Source organism: Sarcophilus harrisii, chromosome 1 (assembly GCF_902635505.1).
Source record: "Sarcophilus harrisii chromosome 1, mSarHar1.11, whole genome shotgun sequence".
Lineage (NCBI taxonomy): Eukaryota > Metazoa > Chordata > Mammalia > Dasyuromorphia > Dasyuridae > Sarcophilus > Sarcophilus harrisii.
In genome coordinates this window covers 340,692,296-340,711,325 of record NC_045426.1, presented here as the reverse complement: position 1 = coordinate 340,711,325, position 19,030 = coordinate 340,692,296, and the positions used below count along the sequence as shown (strand labels likewise).

At 42.6% G+C, this 19,030-nt stretch overlaps 1 protein-coding gene across 1 annotated transcript in view; it reads left to right on the top strand.

The window, feature by feature from the left end:
* The first annotated feature begins 303 nt into the window (after nt 1-303).
* LOC100931991 (mesothelin-like protein) overlaps nt 304-19,030 on the top strand; it is a 57,023-nt gene continuing 38,296 nt past the window's right edge. Inside the window, exons 1-11 of the mRNA XM_023497783.2 lie at nt 304-660; nt 1,150-1,268; nt 3,061-3,171; nt 6,988-7,160; nt 7,909-7,982; nt 8,832-8,968; nt 9,064-9,188; nt 10,481-10,649; nt 11,018-11,230; nt 13,213-13,374; nt 15,779-15,928. Coding sequence (XP_023353551.2) covers nt 429-660; nt 1,150-1,268; nt 3,061-3,171; nt 6,988-7,160; nt 7,909-7,982; nt 8,832-8,968; nt 9,064-9,188; nt 10,481-10,649; nt 11,018-11,230; nt 13,213-13,374; nt 15,779-15,928 — 1,665 coding nt within the window. The 5' untranslated portion in view covers nt 304-428. The remainder of the gene's footprint in view (nt 661-1,149; nt 1,269-3,060; nt 3,172-6,987; nt 7,161-7,908; nt 7,983-8,831; nt 8,969-9,063; nt 9,189-10,480; nt 10,650-11,017; nt 11,231-13,212; nt 13,375-15,778; nt 15,929-19,030) is intronic.

The following is a 19,030-nucleotide window of genomic DNA, read 5'->3' as shown; positions in this document are numbered from 1 at the left end:
TTATTAGCCTTGCTCTACTTGGCCCCTGAGAACAGAAGTAGGAACTGTAAGGGTAAGAACATAGTTCTTGTTAACAATTAGTAATAAAAGACTGCCTCATAAGGTAGCAAACTCTGTCATGAGAGGACATCAAGCAAGCCCCAGATAACCAGTCTCTGAAGGAGTTATGTTGAGACTGAACTAGGTGAGCCCTTCTGTGGAGAGAGAGTCCACCCATCCTAGATCAGTCTAGATTACAGCATCAGATTACTGGTACTGTTTTTTTCCCCTTTATCACCAGCCTAGTCTCCTGCCTATATCCCATCTCCTACAGGTACCTCTCCTACTCCAACCTGGAGCAGGGGAAGGTGCCTTCCCCCCCATATATACATAGCACATTTTTGTAGACTGTTGATCCCAATTGTCATACCTAATTAAGCCTGGCAGGTATGCTATCATTGTCCTCTCTGATGGGGTCGATGAAGCAGGGGCCATCTAAGGATCATTTAGGGGATGTTGGGGTCTTGCACCATGTGAGTGTCTGCTTTTCTAAAAAGCCCCTGGGGTTGTGTCCCAGTGTTCAAATGCTGGATATGGAATTTGAGGGGATGAGCCAAGAGACCCAAGAAGCTGTCTACACAACTTTCCAGCGGCCTGTCCTGACACGCCTGAACACCAGTGGTGAGGATCCTTCACCCTTCACCCACTTTCTCCTCCTCTTGGCTTTCTTTATAGTGGAGGAAAAAAGAGGAAAAACTGAGTTTGGAAGGCATAGGAGAGTGGAAAGTGGTAGTGGTGAAGAGGAAGAAATGGGTGGGTTAGACTGGGACAGCAAAGGGGAATACAAACAGAAGGAGAAATACAGAACTTGGGAGCTGATGGAAAGAGAATAGAAAAAAAGAGATGAAAAATGAACCTAAGAGAGGGGGAAAAAAGTTGGAAATGGAAAATAGAGCAAAGGAGGAAATCAATCAAAGTAGCCTGGTAGAAATGGACAGAGAAGATCTAGATGGCTGCTTATCAGTTCCTCCTTCTGTCTACTTCATTTCCCTTCCCATCTCTGCCCTAATGCTGATTGCCAGTATCCCACCCCACATGTCCTACTATGGATGTGTCCCATCTGAAGCAGGGAGGGGAAGGACAACTGGTGATGGGCCGTGTCTCTGCCAGGGCTAACCTGCGTTCCAGAGGCCAACAGCAGCACAGCCTGGTTGGATGCTAACCTGGGCCAATTTAGCCAATTTGCCAAATATGAGGACCTGGTTACTTTCAACACTGAGTTTGATGGGGTAAGTCCCAGTATGTGGAATGAACAGGGAAATAGAGGAATTTTGGATTCCAGGGGTATCTAAGATTTCCTAGTGCTCAGTCATGTTCATCCCAGGACTTAAAGGGCAATTCTGGTGCATGGAAAAGGAGGAAGATCTCTAATAGAATCATTTGGTCCTCTGTTTCCAAATCCAGAGCTGTTTTTGCTCAATCACACTGCTGGGAATGAGATAGGGAACTAGAATGAGGGTGGAGGTAGTTAGTCACTGGCCACATTTAGAATCTCCTGAGTTCCAGAATTAGGGATCAATTAGTGTTTGGGATTAGAGAGAATTCTGAGTTAGTCTGGAGCTGGGTTGGTTTAGAACCAGTTTAAGAAGTTAGTTAAATATGTTGGATTACAGGCCATCTAGGGGAGGGAGTGGGGAGGAAGGGGGAAAAATTGGAACACAAGGTTTTCAAGGGTCAGTGTTGAAAAATTATGTTTGCATATGTTTTGAAAATGAAAAACTTCCATAAAAATAAACAAATAAATGAATTATGAATGATTAAATAAATAAATGAAAAGAAGTTAAAATTAAGTGATTTAGGCCAATTTCAATTAGAGAAAGTCATCTGCATCCAGAAAAATGACTATGGGAACTGAATGTGGATCACAAAATATTTTCACCTTTTTTGTTGTTTGCTTTTTTTTCTCATTTTTTCCCTTTTGATATGATTTTTCTTGGGCAGCATTATAAATGTGGAAATATGCTTAGAAGATTTGCACATGTTTAACTATATTAGATTACTTGTTGTTTAGGGGAGGGAGGTTGAAAAAAAGGGAGGGAGAAAAATTGGAACACAAGCTTTTGCAAAGATGAATGTTGAAAACTATCTTTGCATATATTTTGAAAATAAAAGGCTGTTATTGAAAAAAATAGGAAACTTTTGCTGGCTAAAAAAAAAAGTTAAGATCCAGGAGCTGGTCTCAGTCTATCTATGGCTTGCATTAAGACTCTCTCTTAGTCCAGGGCTACAGCTGGAGTTAAAAGTGGCCCCAGGTAGAAGCAGTTTCCAGTTAGAGCTAAGGCTTGAGGTATTCCAGGACTGAGATCTACACATGAAAATAGGAGTCAGTTTAGGACCAGGACTAGAGGTCTTGAGATCACAGAGCTAGAAAGGGATAGGCTCTCAAAGGCCAGATAGTCCAACCCTCATTTTATAGAACAGGATCCAGAGGGGTTTATTAAATGATTAACTCAAAGTCACACCAAAGGCAGAACCAGACATTGGACCCGGTTCTCTGATTACAGAGGCACTGTGCTTTTCACCTCTCTCCCTGTGTCCAGACCAGATATTGTTTCAGAGTCTAGATTATGGCCTGGAATGGGATTGCATCTCTAGGCTAGCTGCGGCCAGTTAGAGGACAGTCTGTGTCCTAAATTCTATCAGCCCTTGCCTCGGATTGGGTCTCAAAAAGAGAGGCAGCCTGCATACTGGATAGATAGGTCTATATCAGTTAAATCAGTTGTTCCCCAAAGTCTCAGTGCATAACTAGAGATAGGGGTCAGTCCTGAGTCTAGGAGTCATTCTGGTACCAAGTTTTTCCCAGTGGAAAAATAACTGATGAGTTAAGGGGATTCCCCTTGACCTTGACTGAGACAATTAATAAGCACACACTTCCCCAGAGTTTTGGCTGCTGGCTGTTGCTTGACGCCACCTGGAGGCCTCTTTCCTAAGAGTCAGAGCTCCATCAGTTCCCATCCTGGAGGATGGTCCAAGTTGGCTTAGTCTAACCCCTTTATCTTCCTTCCCTTTGGCTTGCCCCAGCTCCAAGTCCTGGACCAGCTCACTTTGAGGCAGCTGGCTCAGCTTGCAGCCGCCAAAGGTGCCTTAAATGAGACCATGGTGGAGGAATTTCCAAACAACTTCCCGCGTCAGGTAAGTACCGCTGTGACCTCCATCACTCACAGCTCCCTCAGGCCCTGGCTGTGCCTCTAGAATCTTCGCACTAATGCTAGGAAGGGCTGAAAAGCACAGAAAGGAGGGAGGGCAGGGCAAATAAAAGCCAAACACATTTCTGGGATCAGCCTGACTGGTGGAAACAGGCAAAGTTTGGGGGAGATGGTTTCACTTCATCTTCCAGCACTCAATCTATGATTCTGTGATGATGTTGGAGTGCTTGAAATGCTCAGTTCCCTTATCTGTAAAATGGAGGATTTGGACTAAAAGACCTCTAGATTTATGATACTATGAGATTATTATTTAATAATATGATAAGAATTTTATTATGTTATCCTACTTATTCTATTTTATTATTAATAATTTAATAATTAACATTATTCTTTTACTATGGGTGTTTTTCTAAGCTACAGACTTCTCTGGGATAGAATTTAGAGGTCATCTAATTCATATTCCTCATTCTACAGATAAATAGGGTCACAAAGGCAAGGCTAGAGTGCCAGCCCTGGAGTCATAAAGACTCATCTTCCTGAGTTAAAATCATCTATGTGATTCTGGGCAAGTCACATAATCCTGTCTTCTGCCTCAGCTGGAGAAGGAAATGGCAAACCACTCCAACAAAACCCCAAAGAGGTCACAAACATGGAACATAATTGAAATGACTGAATAACACAAGTCCAACTGCATCATTCTATAGATGAAGAAAATAGGTGAAGGGACTTGCCCAGCCATGATTTGAAGTCAGGTTACTTGCATCCAAAGTCAGAACAGTTCTTACTATACTTGTTGTAGGGGTTTGGGTGTGAGGAGTATGTAGGATGAATGTAAAGGATCACACGTCATCCTGATATCTCTCTTGATTCTTGGTGAAATTCCTAGAGCAATAGCTCCTCTGTCACTAATCAAAGGGACCTTTCCCCTGCCTCCACGGCTTCCAGTTCTTGACTTTTTCAAGCTTTATTGATAGGAACAATGTGGTAAAGTGAAAAGAAAACACTCTCTGAAGTCAGAGAATCTGTATTCAGATCCTACTTCTGTCACCTTTGTAACTTTGCTCAACCTGCTCTCTGCATCTCCTTTCCCTCTCCTAGGAAGAGGAGGTGGGCTTGAATTTGACCTCAGACACTTACTATGTGATCCTAGACAAGTTACTTAAGCCTGATTACTTCCCCAAAAAAAGTGACACACCAGTGTACAAGTCACCCTCTTTCCTTTTAGGGGCCCTTTGCCAGCTCAGTGCCATGCATTCCACCTGCCAACTTCCATTTCCAAAGCCTGAGCTAGATCCATATCCTATATAAACCCTGTACCCTGAATGTGAGGCGGGCTGGAAGAATCACCTCAAAAGTTGACAGTTTGGGTCACAACACATAGATAGCTACAAGCACACACAACTCCTGCCAATCACAAGTGAGAGGGATTTTCTATTCACATCTCTCACTGCTCTTACCTGGAACCTACCTTTTCACCTTGAGTTTCCTGGTAACTTTCATGAGTCAAGGTCCTCCCATCTATTTGGCTCCTTTCCCAAGATCCCCCCTTGTAGAAGGGGAAATACATAGGCGGGAGAGAGACTCATCATCAACCCTCAGCTATCCTCAAGGGCTCATTTATCACCTAGCAGCTGGTATTTGGCAAATGGGCCCCCTCGGGAGCATTGGGCAGGGAATTCAGTTCCCTCTTGCCCTGCTCTGTAAGCAATTCACATCCAGGACTAGGGGACTAGAGTCTCCTTATCTCCATGCTTTTTCACACACCCCACTTCTCATCTCTCACAGTCCCCACTCTGTTATCTAGAACACTGGTTCTCAAAGTGTGGGCCAGAGAACCCTGAGAGACTCTCTGATACCTTTTAAGAGGATCTACAAATTCAAAATTAGTTTTTATTTATAATATGGTAAATAACTATAAATATAACCCACATAAACAAAAACTCTTTGGACAGAGCCTCTATAATTTTCAATTGTATATAAAGATACTGACAATAAAAATTTGAGAACCACTGGTCTAGAGGTAGACGTCCTTTTTTTTAACCTGTGGAAACTGAGGCCCAGAGAGGAGAAGATGTTTTCCTAGGGTCAGTCACACAATGGGACCAATATGAGAGTGAGAAATAAAATCCAGGTATTTTGGTCCCAAATGTTTCTCTAGGGTGAGGAGAGATTGCAGGTGACATACTCCATGGAATTGGAGGCCTGGAACACTCAATAGTTACAATTTCCCATTATGTACCCTCAATTCTCTATTTATGTTGATTGGATGCTGATTGTGTGTGTCTAATCCTATGTTAGAGAGGGCTTCCTGGAGGTGAGCCCTCTTAAAGGCACTGAGCTTCAGAGCTTGAAATCATTTGTGGTCACAGTGACTAATACTTCTTTTTTTTTAATAGGAAAAACAGAGAAGGAAGGAAGCACTTGATTTTTTTAATTAATGGATTTACAAAGCATAACTAACATTTCTGAAACAAAAGGGTAGGAGATGCTACGTAAAAAATAACAAAACAAAAAAAAAAGATACATAAATTGAATGTAATAACAATAACTAACATTTATCTAGGACTTCCAGATTCAGAAAAGCACTTTACAAATACTGTCTCCCTTGAGCTTAAACAACCCTGTTATTATCATCTCCATTTCAGACATGGGGAAAGTGAGGGAGAGATTAAGTGACTTGCCCAGAATCACTTGGCTAGTAAGTGTCTGATGCTTCCTGAGAGTAGGGGCTGGCTGTGTTTCCTGTTCTTCCTTCTTCACCATGACATAGATTCAATCCAGAGAGCTGGGGATCTACAGAATGATTTTGGGAACGAGTTGAGCTGCATTGATTCAGGAAGATGAAAGAGGAAGGAACTCAGCCCTTGAACTTACTACTTACCTATAAGCCCTTGGAAAAATTATATAAGATAATTGGACTATAAATTTAGGAAAGGTAAGGTATATATGGAGGGCAGCTAGGTAATAGACCTGAAGTCAAAAAGACTCATCTTCCCGAGTTCAAATTGAGTCTCAGATACTGTGTGATCCTGGGCAAATCACTTAACCTTGTCTGCCTCAGTTTCCTCATCTGTAAAATGAGCTAGTAGAGGAAATGGCAAACTACTCTATTATCTCTGCTAAGAAAATCCCCAAAAGGTATCACAAAGAGTCAGACATGACTGAACAACAACTGACAAAACTGATTCTGGGAGTCACCTAGTCCCATTCCCTCATTCTATAGATGGGGAAATTGAAGCCCAGGGAAGGGCCTCATGGTCACACACATAGTAAGTGTCATAATTAAATCCACACACTCTGACTTCAAATTCAGTGCTCTTCCCATTATATTATGTTGCTTCTCTGAGGCAAAATTTGAGGACTTTGGTTCCTGGGGATACTTTTGGATATTGTCTAAAATCTCATCCTTTTTTCAACAATCCCAATAGACTTGTGATGGAAACTGTCATCCACATCCAGAGAGAGAACTGTGGAGACTGAATGTGGATCAAAGCATAATATTTTAACCTTTTTGGGGTTTTTTTTTGCTGTTTTTTCATGTTTTTTCCCTCTTGATATGATTTTTTTTGTATATCATGATGAATATAGAAATATGTTTAGCAGAACTGAAGAACATGTTTAACCTAGAAGAAAATTTCATCCTTATAGCCTGAGATGGGGGCCTGAAAGTCTAGAGCTGGTCATTCTCCAGGCAGGCAGATAGCTCCTGGGGATAGGGTGGGGAGGGGTCAGGGGCATCTTCTGCCACCCTATGGGGTAGGATGCCCAGGCCCATTCTGCCTATCTCCCTCCTTCTTCCCAGGAGTCATTATTGAACAGGACCAAGGAGGTCATTGAGATTAGCCTTTCTTTACTGACCAATGGCAGCGTTTCTGTGGCCACGTGGACAGAAGTACGAACATTATTCTATTTCTATTTCCTTCAAAGTAAACTCCTCCCTACAGAGAACACCAGCTGCCCAGCCTTTCAAACCATGTGAGTGAGCCGATCTCTGGCAGGGTGGGAGTAAGGGGAGGGGGCCCAGTGGCAGGGATGGGACAGAGCTTATCTGGCACACAGTGTCCAGCTTCTAGTTGGGAAGAAATGAACAAACTGGAGCTAATTCACAGGACAATGATCAGGACAACCGCTGAAGCTTAAAATTTAGGGGGCTTGAAACCACGCTTGTGGGGGTCAGTTGAAGGAAGTCGATGTGTTTGGGTTAGCTTGGAGAAAAGATTAATGGGTGGAAGTTGCAAGAAGGTGGCTTTTAGCACAGGAATGGAAGCTCCTCGAAAACAGGGATTGCTTTGATTTTCTTTGTACCTTTCTATCTAGCAGATGGCAGGAGTTAATAAACACTTGGTTGGTCAAAATGTAAAGAGAAGCTTCCTAAAAAACAAGAACTGTTCAATAATTACAGAATTGCCTGTCTAGAGTTGTAAAAGACTTTAGAAGTCACTTAATCCAACACCTTCATTTTACAGATGAGGAAGTCAAGGCTCAGAGAACCAGGGTCATCCAGCAGTATCAGAGACAGGATTTGAATTTTAGTTCTCTGATTCTAATGCTCTGATCATCACCTCAGACAGTGGATGAGCTTAGGAGGTAGTGAGTTCTACATCATGTGAGGTGTTCAAGCAAAAGTGAGAGGACCAGTTGTCAGACACTGTAAAGAGGATTGCTTTTTCAGCTTTGGATCGGACCAGACTGATTTTCTTTGTTCTGCATCTCTCGCTTTTAGTGTGAGCAATGGTCCAAGTATCCTGAAGGATCGGGAAGAAGAGGTATATCATCATATCTACTCCTACCTGACTGGTAAGGCACAGCACTCCTGGGCCCGAAGGAAGGACAGAGGAACCGGGGGAAGACAGAAATGGTCTCCAAGCCTCCCCTCTCTGTGCCCTGAGCTCCCCCACCACTACCTGACCTCCTTTCTACCTCCCCTCCTCTCCTCTAAATCTTTGTGTTATGACATCTGGGGATCCTGCTTTTTGCCAAGTGATGGAATAATAAGATTTACAACTCAAGTGGATCCTGATGATCAATTCACTTAGACTGCTCATTTTACAGATGAGAAAGCTGAGCCTACAAAGTCTGATCAAATGAGATGATCAAGTGAGGGCTTAGCACAGCACCTGGCATGTAGTGGGTACTAAATGAATGCTTTTTCCTCTCTTCCTCCTCTTCCCTCTGTATCAGATCATAGGTTCGTAAGATTGAGAACTAATTTAATAAACTAAGAGGTTAATGAGTTACCTCTCAGGTAATATATGTGCATTTTAACAGTGTCCTTCAAGGTCTTATCCCAAAGAGTGAAGTTTCTAATTCTAATTAAAGAATAAATGTGTGCTGGTAAATGTTTAAAAGCCAGTTTGGGTGGGGGATATAAGCATGGCACATTTTAAAATTTAATCTTCATTATTCACATTTTCTTGATCATTTTCTTCAGTCTAGGCAAACAGCAAATCCATAAACCAAGCACTTATTTGTAGCATTTATCAATTTCTCACAGAAACTTTTATCATTTATCATTCCAATTGGCTCCACCATGCCCCTGTTTAAAAGTCTCTCCTGGTCCTCCTTCTATGCCTATGTATATTCCACTTAAGCAGAAGTCTGATCCTGTGACTCCATTTTGATGATTTCCTGTGGTCAATCCCCCAGGTACCCAGTCCAGACCCCGGTGTTACAATCTAAGTGATCCCCTTGGCCATGGCTGGTTCACAGCCTATTTGGGGCATTATATCCACCTGAGCAGTGTTGATGACATCCGTGACTTCTTGGACTATGACCAGCAATTGGTGAGTGGGGCTTTCTTACTGCTATCCGGTTTTCACAGCCAGAGTGGCAGAAAGTTATTCTGATTTTCTTCCTCTTGATCTGGTTCGTTCTCCAGTTGCAGACGCTAGCCTCTCAACAGGACAGCCTCCAGCTGTTCAGTCAGCAGGACATCCCCAGGAACCTGATGTGGACACTCACCTCTGCTCTTCTGGCTGAGACCCCTAACATCACCATCTCTAAGTAAGGGGAAGAGGGAGGGGGTTGTGTCATGATTCCCCCTATTTAACAGAGAAGGAAAGGAGGCTAAAAACAAAAAACAACTTGTTTACAGATGTTGGTTTTTTTTTTTAAAGCAACAAACACATTTTATTATAGTGGGGTTTTTTATAAGCCTGACTCATTAAATAATTAAAAACCCAAATTATTACCTAATACTATTCAACTATTCCAAACAAACTGAATCTGCTTAGAGCAAATAATATATATCTGAACACAGAACTTTTGGAAAGAAGAGCATTTCCCATGTGGTAGATCTTCTGGGAAAGTCCTTTGCTTTTTATTTTGTGTCAAGTTTTTTCAGTGGGTGATTTTAAAAAATAGCAAATATTGAGTTCTGGGGTCGGTTCTTCCTGTCCCAGAAAACAAATTTAATTTCCTTTCCCAGGCTGGGAAAAGCAGATACATTTTGCTATCAGATAGAATAAAATGTAACATGTAAGGTAAAATAAACACATTTGACTACCTATGAATGTGATATATTCTGATGTCATCCAGCAATGTTTTGCGTATAATAATAATTATATACTTATGTATACACACACACATACACATATATATATATATATAAATTATTATATGCTAGTCACTTATCTAATGGCTATACAATTATTATCTCATTTGCTCCTCACAACATTGGGAGTTAGGTGCTATTATTATCCCCATTTTATGAAGGTGATTTACCTAGTCATACAGCTAGGAAGTACCTGAGACTGGATTTTAACTTTGGTGTCACCTAGCTGGCCCCAAAGAGCAAGTAGTACCCATTGATGTTGCTAAAAACTCTCATTTCATTCCTAGAAACATAGGATTAAGAGCTAAAAGAGATCATTGGCGAACCCCCTTATTTTATTGATGAGAATTCTGAGGCAAAGAGAGATTGGTGATTTGCCCAAGGTGATATGGGATACACTAGTATTTTTCCTCTAAACCATGAGCCTCAACTGAAGACAATTTGTATTCTTAATTTCAGGTTTCCTGTGAACAGATTGCAAGGAGTTTGTAAACTTAAGTAAAAAAGAGAAATTGTGTTTTCATTTCATTTTGATTCTCTTTTCCTTTGCAATCCTGTGTATTTTAGTTTTTCCATTTAAAATTACTGCTCTGAGAAAGGGGTCCATAAGCTTTTATCAGTCTGCTGGACGGGGTCCAGAACACAAAAAAAAAAAGTGTTAAAGGAAACCAGACTCCTTGGCCTGGAGAAAGATCAAAATTTCCCCACCACTTAGCTTCACTGACACTCATCTCTCCCACAGGCTCCCAGACAAGCTCCTCTGCTTCTCACCTGAGGCCCCTGCCCTCCATTCCCTTGGAGAAGAGACCCTGTGGAAGGTTATAAGGAAACTGAATGACAATTGTGGGCCTTCCCATAGGACTGACACGGATGCCTGGGCCCTGCGAGCCCCTTTGCCCCCTGCTCGCCAGGTAAAGGGTTCCTTTTCCCTAAACTGGGATTAGGGAGTTAGTGGGCAGCCAGGGTTTAAGGCACGGTTGGAACTGGGGTTAGGGTGGGATGGGAGCCAGTCTGTGGCAGGGAAATCATGTTTAATAAGAGCAAAACTGTGAGCTGTCCATGTTAACACTGTATTCTAAGCCTTGAATTCACTGGAATTGCAGAGCATGCTTCTGGAATATCCCAAAGGAGAGGACAGTTTTACATCCTAAAAAGGAGAGCCCTTCCCCTGAGATGGCTCCCCAGCCTCCTAACTCTCCAAGTCCAGAAGTCTCTACTTTGGTCTCCTCTTCTTCCTTTGTGCTTTAACTGAGCAGTAACCATGAGCTTGTTCTCCTAGTTGGCCACTCTGCTTGTGGGTCAGATCCAGGCATTTAACCAGAGCACCCTTATTGCCCTGGGTCAGCAAGCAGTGGGCCTGACCAAGGGACAGATCGCCATGCTGTCTGAGGAGGACGTGGCCGCCTCGGTGGAGGCTCTTGGGAAAGTCATTGGATGGGACCAGGGCCAGGTGAACGAGCTGGTGTCCAAGCTTACACCTGAGCAGCTCCTGGTAAGAAGTTTCACAGCTCTCTCCTCCCTCTCTCCCTCTCGCCCTCTTTCCCTCCCTCCCTCCATCTCTGTCTCTTTTTATTCTTACTCTCTCTTCCTCTTTTCCGTCCTTCCTTCCTTTCTTTCTTTTTCTTCTTTTCTTTCTCTTTCCTTCCTTCCTTCTTTCTTCCTTCCTTCCTTCTTTCTTCCCTTCTTTCTTCCTTCTTTCTTTCTTTCTTTCTTCCTTCCTTCCTTCCTTCCTTGCCTCTTTCTTTCTTTCTTTCTTTCTCATTCAGCCCCAAGCATTTTATTCAATTTTATTCCATTATATTCCATCTCCCATTTCTATTCCACATTATTCCTCATTATTCTATTTCAACTATTTGCATTCATGGGCCCACCAAGGGGCACAGTGCTATCTAGCACTAGATAGAATGCTAGTCTTGGAATCCGAAAAAGCTGAGTTCAAATTCAGTCTTATTTAGTTGTGTCATTTAATAAATTACTTAACTTCTGTTTGTTTCAGTTTCCTCTTCTGATAAAATGAACATGTTCCTCCTATGACTATTGTGAGAATAAGATGAGATAATGCTTGCAAAGCACTTTGCAAATCTTTAAGTACTAATAAATGCCATCATCATTATTATCTATAACATTTATTACTAAATCTCTAGTCCCTAGCCATCCTAGTGCTGTACTCTTCCCAAGGAAACTGAGAAAGGAAGAAACTTAGTTCTTGCTCTTTTCTAGACCAGTGGTTCTAAAAATGTTGTCTAGAAAATCCTGAGGATCTCTGAAACCCCTTCAGAGAATCTACAAACTCCAAATTTGTTTTTATTTCTAATTAATTTCTAATATGGTAAATATCTATAAATATCACTCACATAAATGAAAACTCTGTATTTGTCAATAATTCTTGAAAGCATAAAGACACTGAAAACAAAAGTTTGAGAACTTATTGCTCTAGACAAACTCAAGGGAAATCTTAGTACAGAGAAAGAACTGAACAGTGAACACAAAGCTAGACTGTGGACATCGACACTAAACATAGGAGTTCAGAGGAAGAAAAGCTTCTCTGGAGGACAGTTTTCATCAGAGGGTTTCTTATCGGAGGTCCTTACCTTCAAAGCAGGTGGGTGGCCCTGGAGCCAGCATTCCCTTAGTGTGGAAATCAGAAGGAACTGGCTTCAAATCTTGCTTCAGAGACTTCCTAGGCTTCACTTCTGCTGGGCCAGTCAATCTCTCTCAGAGAACTTCTCCCACATGGGGATAATAACTACACCCACTTCACAAATGAGATGATATGTACAGCACTTTGCAAACTTTGGCCCATATTCTTATTAAAACAGCTCCAATACCCCTTTCAGCAGGAGGTCCCCAGCTGCTGAAGCCTTTCCTGCTAAGGTTACTATCAATTTTGTATGTGTGGGCTATGTATGTGTCTATGGGTATGTCCAATCTATACACATCATATATACATACACACAGAGACACAAACTAGGGACCTGAGAGTCCAAATCATAGGTGATATAAGCTGTGAGAAGCTAGCAGGGAACCCTGGGGTGGGGATCAATCATAGAAGACTGCCTGCAGGAAGCAGCAGGTTTTACACTTTTTCTGGAATGAGAGGAAGCTTGCAGATGGGTGAATCCTTGAGCAGAGGAGTGTGACCTAAGGAAAACAGTGAGCTCAGCCTCCCCTGATGTCCCCCCAGGGAGCTAAAAGGGAGGAGCAGGTGCAGGATTGTATCATGGGGGCCCTGGGGAGATATTACCGTATCACCTGTCTCATAGAACCAGCCCACACACTCCCTTCCCTGCTGCCCTCCAGGAGTCCTGCTTGCCCCTGGCTCCTACAGCTGTAGGCAGAAGCTGTGCCATGTCTTGTTGCCAGTCCCAGAATGAGTGAAGCGGGTGCTCGGGGGAGCATGAGCCAAAGCAGGCCAGCTTGTGCCCCTGCTGAAGCTAGTACCCTTCTCTTGCCCCCATACTTCTGCCTCCACAGGTTGGCAAACTGGAGACGCTGGGATCCCTGGTACCTGGCTTACCCACTGCTGTGTTCTGTGCCCTTTCCCCCGCAAATGCCACTCACCTTGCCAGAGCTCCCACCTTCCTCCGTGGCCTCCAAGGTGCCCCCGCCTATCTGAAGAGGGTCCTTACTGACAGGGTGAGTCTGGGATGGGGCCCTTTGAGCTTGGGATTAATTCTGGGGTGAGTCTCAGCTCGGCGTGCTCTGGAAGGGGGAGTCTGGGGGTGAGGTCCTTGGCAAGGTGAGTTTGGGAGGAGAATACACTTATCTGGACTTTCTCTAGCAGGAGGGTCTGAGGGACTTGGGACTAGCTGGAGTCAGCTGCTTCCCACCCTTGTTACCCCTTGTTACTTGAGGCCAGAAGACCCAGCAGGGGCATCTGGGATAGATCCACCGAGCATTTTTCCAGCCCAGGCTAGCCTGGCTTTACCCCAAGCATTCAGTCCTTAGGTGGGGTAGGAGAAATGGCTGAAGAGTTTGGGGTTCAGAGACACAAAAGAAACAACGTGGACCTAGGCTCTGCTGCCTCTGTGATTTTAGGCAAATCATTTACCCTTTCTGTAAAGCTATTTCATCTGCGAAAAGAGGAGAGGATACTAAATGACTTAAGAGGTCTCTTTTAATATCTAGTATCCAGTCTTCCTCTCTGCAACAGAGGAAGCCTCTTTTCTTGTTTTATAGAAAGAATCATAAGGAAATTCTCTCTCTCTCTCTCTCTCTCTCTCTCTCTCTCTCTCTCTCTCTCTCACTCACTTTCTGTCTCTCTCTTCGGATCCCCATCTCTATTTCTATCTTCATTGCCATCTGTCCAGCTATCTTCTGTGATTCCACTGAATTGCCTGTTATATAGAACTACAGTTTGAATTGTTAGAATTGCCTGTAAACAATGAGAGATTAAGTGACATTGTACTTAATATACCAGAGGACCAGCCTGTTTAATTATTCTTTCACTATGCCCCCAGTTGGATTATACTGTAGTTCCAATTATCTCCCTCTTGAAGGGCTTATCTGTCATGCAGTGGGAAAAGCACCGGGTTTGGAAATGAGAAGACCTGAGCTTGAATCTTACTAAGTGATTTAGTCCAAGTCTGTCCTTGAACGAGTAACTTCTCTTGGTCTCAGTTTCCTCCTTTTGTAAAATGAGAGGGTCAGACTAATGACCTCTAAGATCTCTTCTGGTTTTAATTCTGGAGTCCTGTGATCCAATCTGTAACATCCAAACCTTCTCTGTTTGCCTTTTGGACAGAATCACAAGGAATTTTTGTGCCCTTTGACTGCGGACATAAAATGCCAAGGCCTTAGAAGGAATATTAGAACATAAAACAGTAGGTCATAAAGTCATAGACTGGAAGTTGGAAGGGATTTCAGGGACCATTTAGTCAAAACTATCTATTTTACAGATTAAGGAAACTGAGACCAGGGGAGGTAGTAATTCCCACAGTCACAAAAGGTGTAAACAGTAGAACCAGAATCAGTCCTCTAACTCTAAATCCAATGCTTTTTAATATGAAGGGACCTTAAAATAGTATTCACAGAATCTCTCACTTTCTTTGAGTCTTATCTCAAGTACCATTTATTTTTATTTTTTAAAAATAGTATTTTGTTTTTCTCTAATTATGTGCAAAATGGTTTTTAACATTCACTTTTGAGTTCCATATTTTTTTTCCTTATTAGCCTGCATATTACCTCACATTAACTCAGTCAATACTTGTTGGCCAACTGATTAGATGACTAGAAACAAATTGTATTCTTGAGGCCCTCAAGAGTAGGGGCAGATTCAGGACTAGAGCATACATTTTCTAATTTCCTATTTCAATGCTCCTTCCACCAGACCCTCCTTTCAGTAAATATTTCAAGTCCAGGAAGTCTACCTTTATTACTAATTATTAAATTATTTATTATTTTTATGATTTATTGTCATTATTGTTCTCCTTATTACCCTGCATATTACTTCACATTAATTCAATCAATACTTGTCGGCCAACTGATTAGATGACTAGAAACAAATTGTACTCTTGAGGCCCACAATATTTTTTAAAAATATTTTTATTGTTTTCTTTTCTGGTTATACATGTACATTAATTTTTTAAATAAGCATCTCTTTGTGAATCAAGTTGGGGGCCCATAAGATTTAATTGGTGATTGAGAAAGGTGCCTATTCTCACAGGCTTTTCCCTCCCTGCCTAATCCCTTTTTCCTAAAACCCAGGTATTTGTTTGTGGGACTTTTTTCCTCCCCAGAGACACCCGAGGCGACTGGTGAGTGCAGTAGTAGGAGCTGGGGGACAGGGAGTCAGGAGACCCAGGTTCTTATCCTGGATCTGACATCTGACTTTCTATGTGACCCCAGGCAAGTCCCTCATCTTCCATACCTCACACACCCCGTTGGGGAAGGATGAGGCCGTGGAGGGAATGAGCGTTGAGCTCTCAGAGGAGCCCCGCTGGGTAGAAGATGTGAGGTCGCTGGATTAGCAGAATGACAGCAATGTCTGGGCGACAAGAAATATCCATAACAGCTGAATCTGCCTCCTCTTGCCTCCTAGATTGTCTTTCACGCGCTGCCCGTCACCAAAATTGTGGAGATTGTGCCCCCGGAGCTGGTGCCCCTGATCCCCAGTTCCTTCCTGCTCTGGGACAATCTCACTACAGCCAACCTGTCAGCCATCACTGAGCAACCATGGGAACCAGAACAGGTGAGGTCTGATGCTTATATCAAAGGGAGATGAGTGGGGGAAATCCCACTGTGGGGGACTATGGCTTGATCCTCAAAGTAACTTGCCCCCATTCTCCCTCCCCTATCTTGCCCCGGAAACCAAGGCTATATCTTTTCTCAGCCAAGTCAGATGATGGGTTGATGGTGATAGTGTTCACCTGGCCTCAAGCAATGGGTCCCTAAACTCCCTGAGGGCAGGGACTGTAGAGACCAATCCCTGTAGAACCTTGGATAATGGTGATGATGATAATGATGATGATGGACAAAAGAGGACAGAGACAAATCTAAGCTTATTCTAGATTCCAGGGAAGCCAAGTACTCCAGAGGGAAAATTCAAAATAGAGTTAGAATTTGATTTCTTCTACTATGTTTTTTATTCTTCTTCTCCCAGGTTGCTCCACCCCCAGATTCTTTTCCCCCAGATTATTCCTTCTTCCAAGTTTTTCCCTCTTCTCAAGATATCTCTACATATCCCTTCTCTCAGGTTATCCTTCCTCTAAACATATCCCTCTTTCTAGTGGATCCATTTCTCTTTCTTCCAGGTTATCCCCTTTCTTAGATTGTTGCTCTTCCCAAGCTATCCCTTCCCCTAGGTAATCCCCCTTCTCAGAGTGTCCATCCTATCCCATTGCTTATCCCAGATTATCCCTTCTCTGAGTGTACCTCTTATCTCAGAGCATCCCTCTTTCCAAATAATCCCTCTCCCCAAGATGTCCGTTCTCCCAAAATGTCAGTGCCTCCAGGCACTCAGTCCCGCCTCAGTGATCATTTAAGAAAAATGGTGACGGAAGCAGACTCATCAGTCTTGTCTCGTTTGGTCACTAAAATCAGGCTAGATTGCTGATCTGACCCAGCCTGAGCCCTCCCACCAAAGCTTAGGGGCTGGTTAGGCTCTTCTAAAGATGGCAGATGGGGCACTATCAGAAAAGGTCAGAATTGGGGCCAATTCATCCCGATCCATTTTCACTGTACCTAGATCAATCTCCCAGTCTTCACCTAGTACTCCAGCAGTCCAGTGCTGGACACTGTAAAAGAGAAGGGAAGGAAAAATCACAGCCTTTTCCCTTGGGAGCCTGGAACCTGCCGGGGAAAGGAGATAGGAAGAACAGGCCCATACCCTATTTTCAGAAAGGCCATGTGAAAGGGAGGCAACAAAGAAAAAACAAAGAAAGAAAAATAAACAACCAGATGTGTCTTTTGGGAGCTTATAAAGAAAAGCAGGTCCAGAACTTTTTTTTTTTTTTTTTTCAGTCTAGGGTAAGCAGAAAGGAACAGATCCAGGTCTTTCCCTCATGAAACTTGAGGTCTGAAAGAGAGAAACAGATGTAGGCCCTGCCCTCAGGGAGTCCATAGTCAGGGGGAGACAGAACAGAAACAGACTCAGCTTCTGTCCTTGGGGACTCACAGTCTCGGGGAGGCAGGACTCACATACAGAGATCAATGAGAAAATAAGGCAGTGTTAAACTCTGGGGTTTGGATTCTAAAGAACTATAAGAAGGGAGAGAGATTGCTGTGAGCTGGAAGAGGATGAGGAGACTTTCTGGAGGAGCTGAAGGGTCTTTGAAGCACAGGAAGGATTTATATCAGCAAGGCAGGCATGGGGAAGGGCATTCCTGGCCGTACAGAGTCAGGAATAAGCCTGGCTTTCACGGATAGAAGGAGGGAAGGAAGTGAGAAGATCCACGTTGAGGATCGGAGAAGGAAGAGTCTGATGGGATTCTTCCAATGCCACGCTTTTTTGTGGGCAGTTTTCACTGGAATCAGTAACACAAAGCCTTCAAGTGGTGATGTGTCTGGACACAGACTTTGCTCCCAGCTTACCTTTAGGCTGCTGCGCCATATGGATCTGGGAAATGCTGTGGGCCCTTCCCTTACAGAGAGAAATCTAACCATGGGGAATATTCATGGCATTATGAGCAAGGTCCAAAACCTGGTTAGGAAGGATCAGATTTAACCATACAAACCACAAATATTTTATGACAGTTTTTATTAAATATACAAATCCATTGAGCTATAAGAACCAATTTTACATGCATTTTCTTGGTCACATATAAAACCTAGTAAAACTTGATAATTTTAAGAAAACAAGCAAAATTCTAAAATAAACTATAATTTGTTTATTTTGTCAAAAGAAAGAAATTCAGAGAGTGGAAGAAAGAAAGAAAGAAAGAAAGAAAGAAAGAAAGAAAGAAAGAAAGAAAGAAAGAAAGAAAGAAAGAAAGAAAAAAAGAAAGAAAGAAAGAAAAAAGAGGAGGGAGGAACAAAGAAAAAAGAAAGGAGAAAGAAAAAGAGGAGGGAGGAACAAAGAAAAAAGAAAGGAGAAAGAAAAAGAGGAAGGGAGAGAAAAAGGGAAGGAAGGGACAGATCTAATAAATGCAAAAGTCTACATTAGCCTATAATGTCCTGGTAACACACCCCTCAGCTCTAGAACTCAATGATTCTAAACTCTCTTAGCCTATTTTTCATAGGAATTTTAGAGGGGTAAAGACCTTTCAAAACCATCCAGTCATACAATCACTAAATCAAAGATAGAAAGAACTTCCCAGTCTTTCATTTTATAGATGGGGAAAATGAGAACCAAAGAGGGAACAAGATTTGACAAAAATCATTCAATAAGGTAGTGGCAGTGCTGAGGATGCTTCCTGATTCTCAATCAAGAATTCTTTTTCATTAATAAAGGTCTTTACAAAAGTTGATCCAATAAACATTTATTAGACGCCTACCAGTGCCAGACACTGTGTTTAGTACCAAGGATACAAAAAGAGGCAAAAGAGAGCTTCTGTCCCCAATTAGCTTATGATCTTAATGGGGGGGCAACATGCAAACATACATAAAGCAAGCCGTGTGTATGACAAATAGGAAGTCCTAAAAAGAAAAAAAAAACACTAGGATTAAGAGGCAAATACCCAGCTTCTGTTTTGAGTCTCTGAGGGAAAGAGGAATCCAGGCTTGGCTGGGAGTCCGCCAGTGACAGTGATAAAAAAAGAACTATAGCTTTTTTCCAATAGCTTGAAGTAGGGACCACAGCCACAGGAATTAATGATGGAAGAAACTTTATAGATTATAGGATCATGGGTTCTGA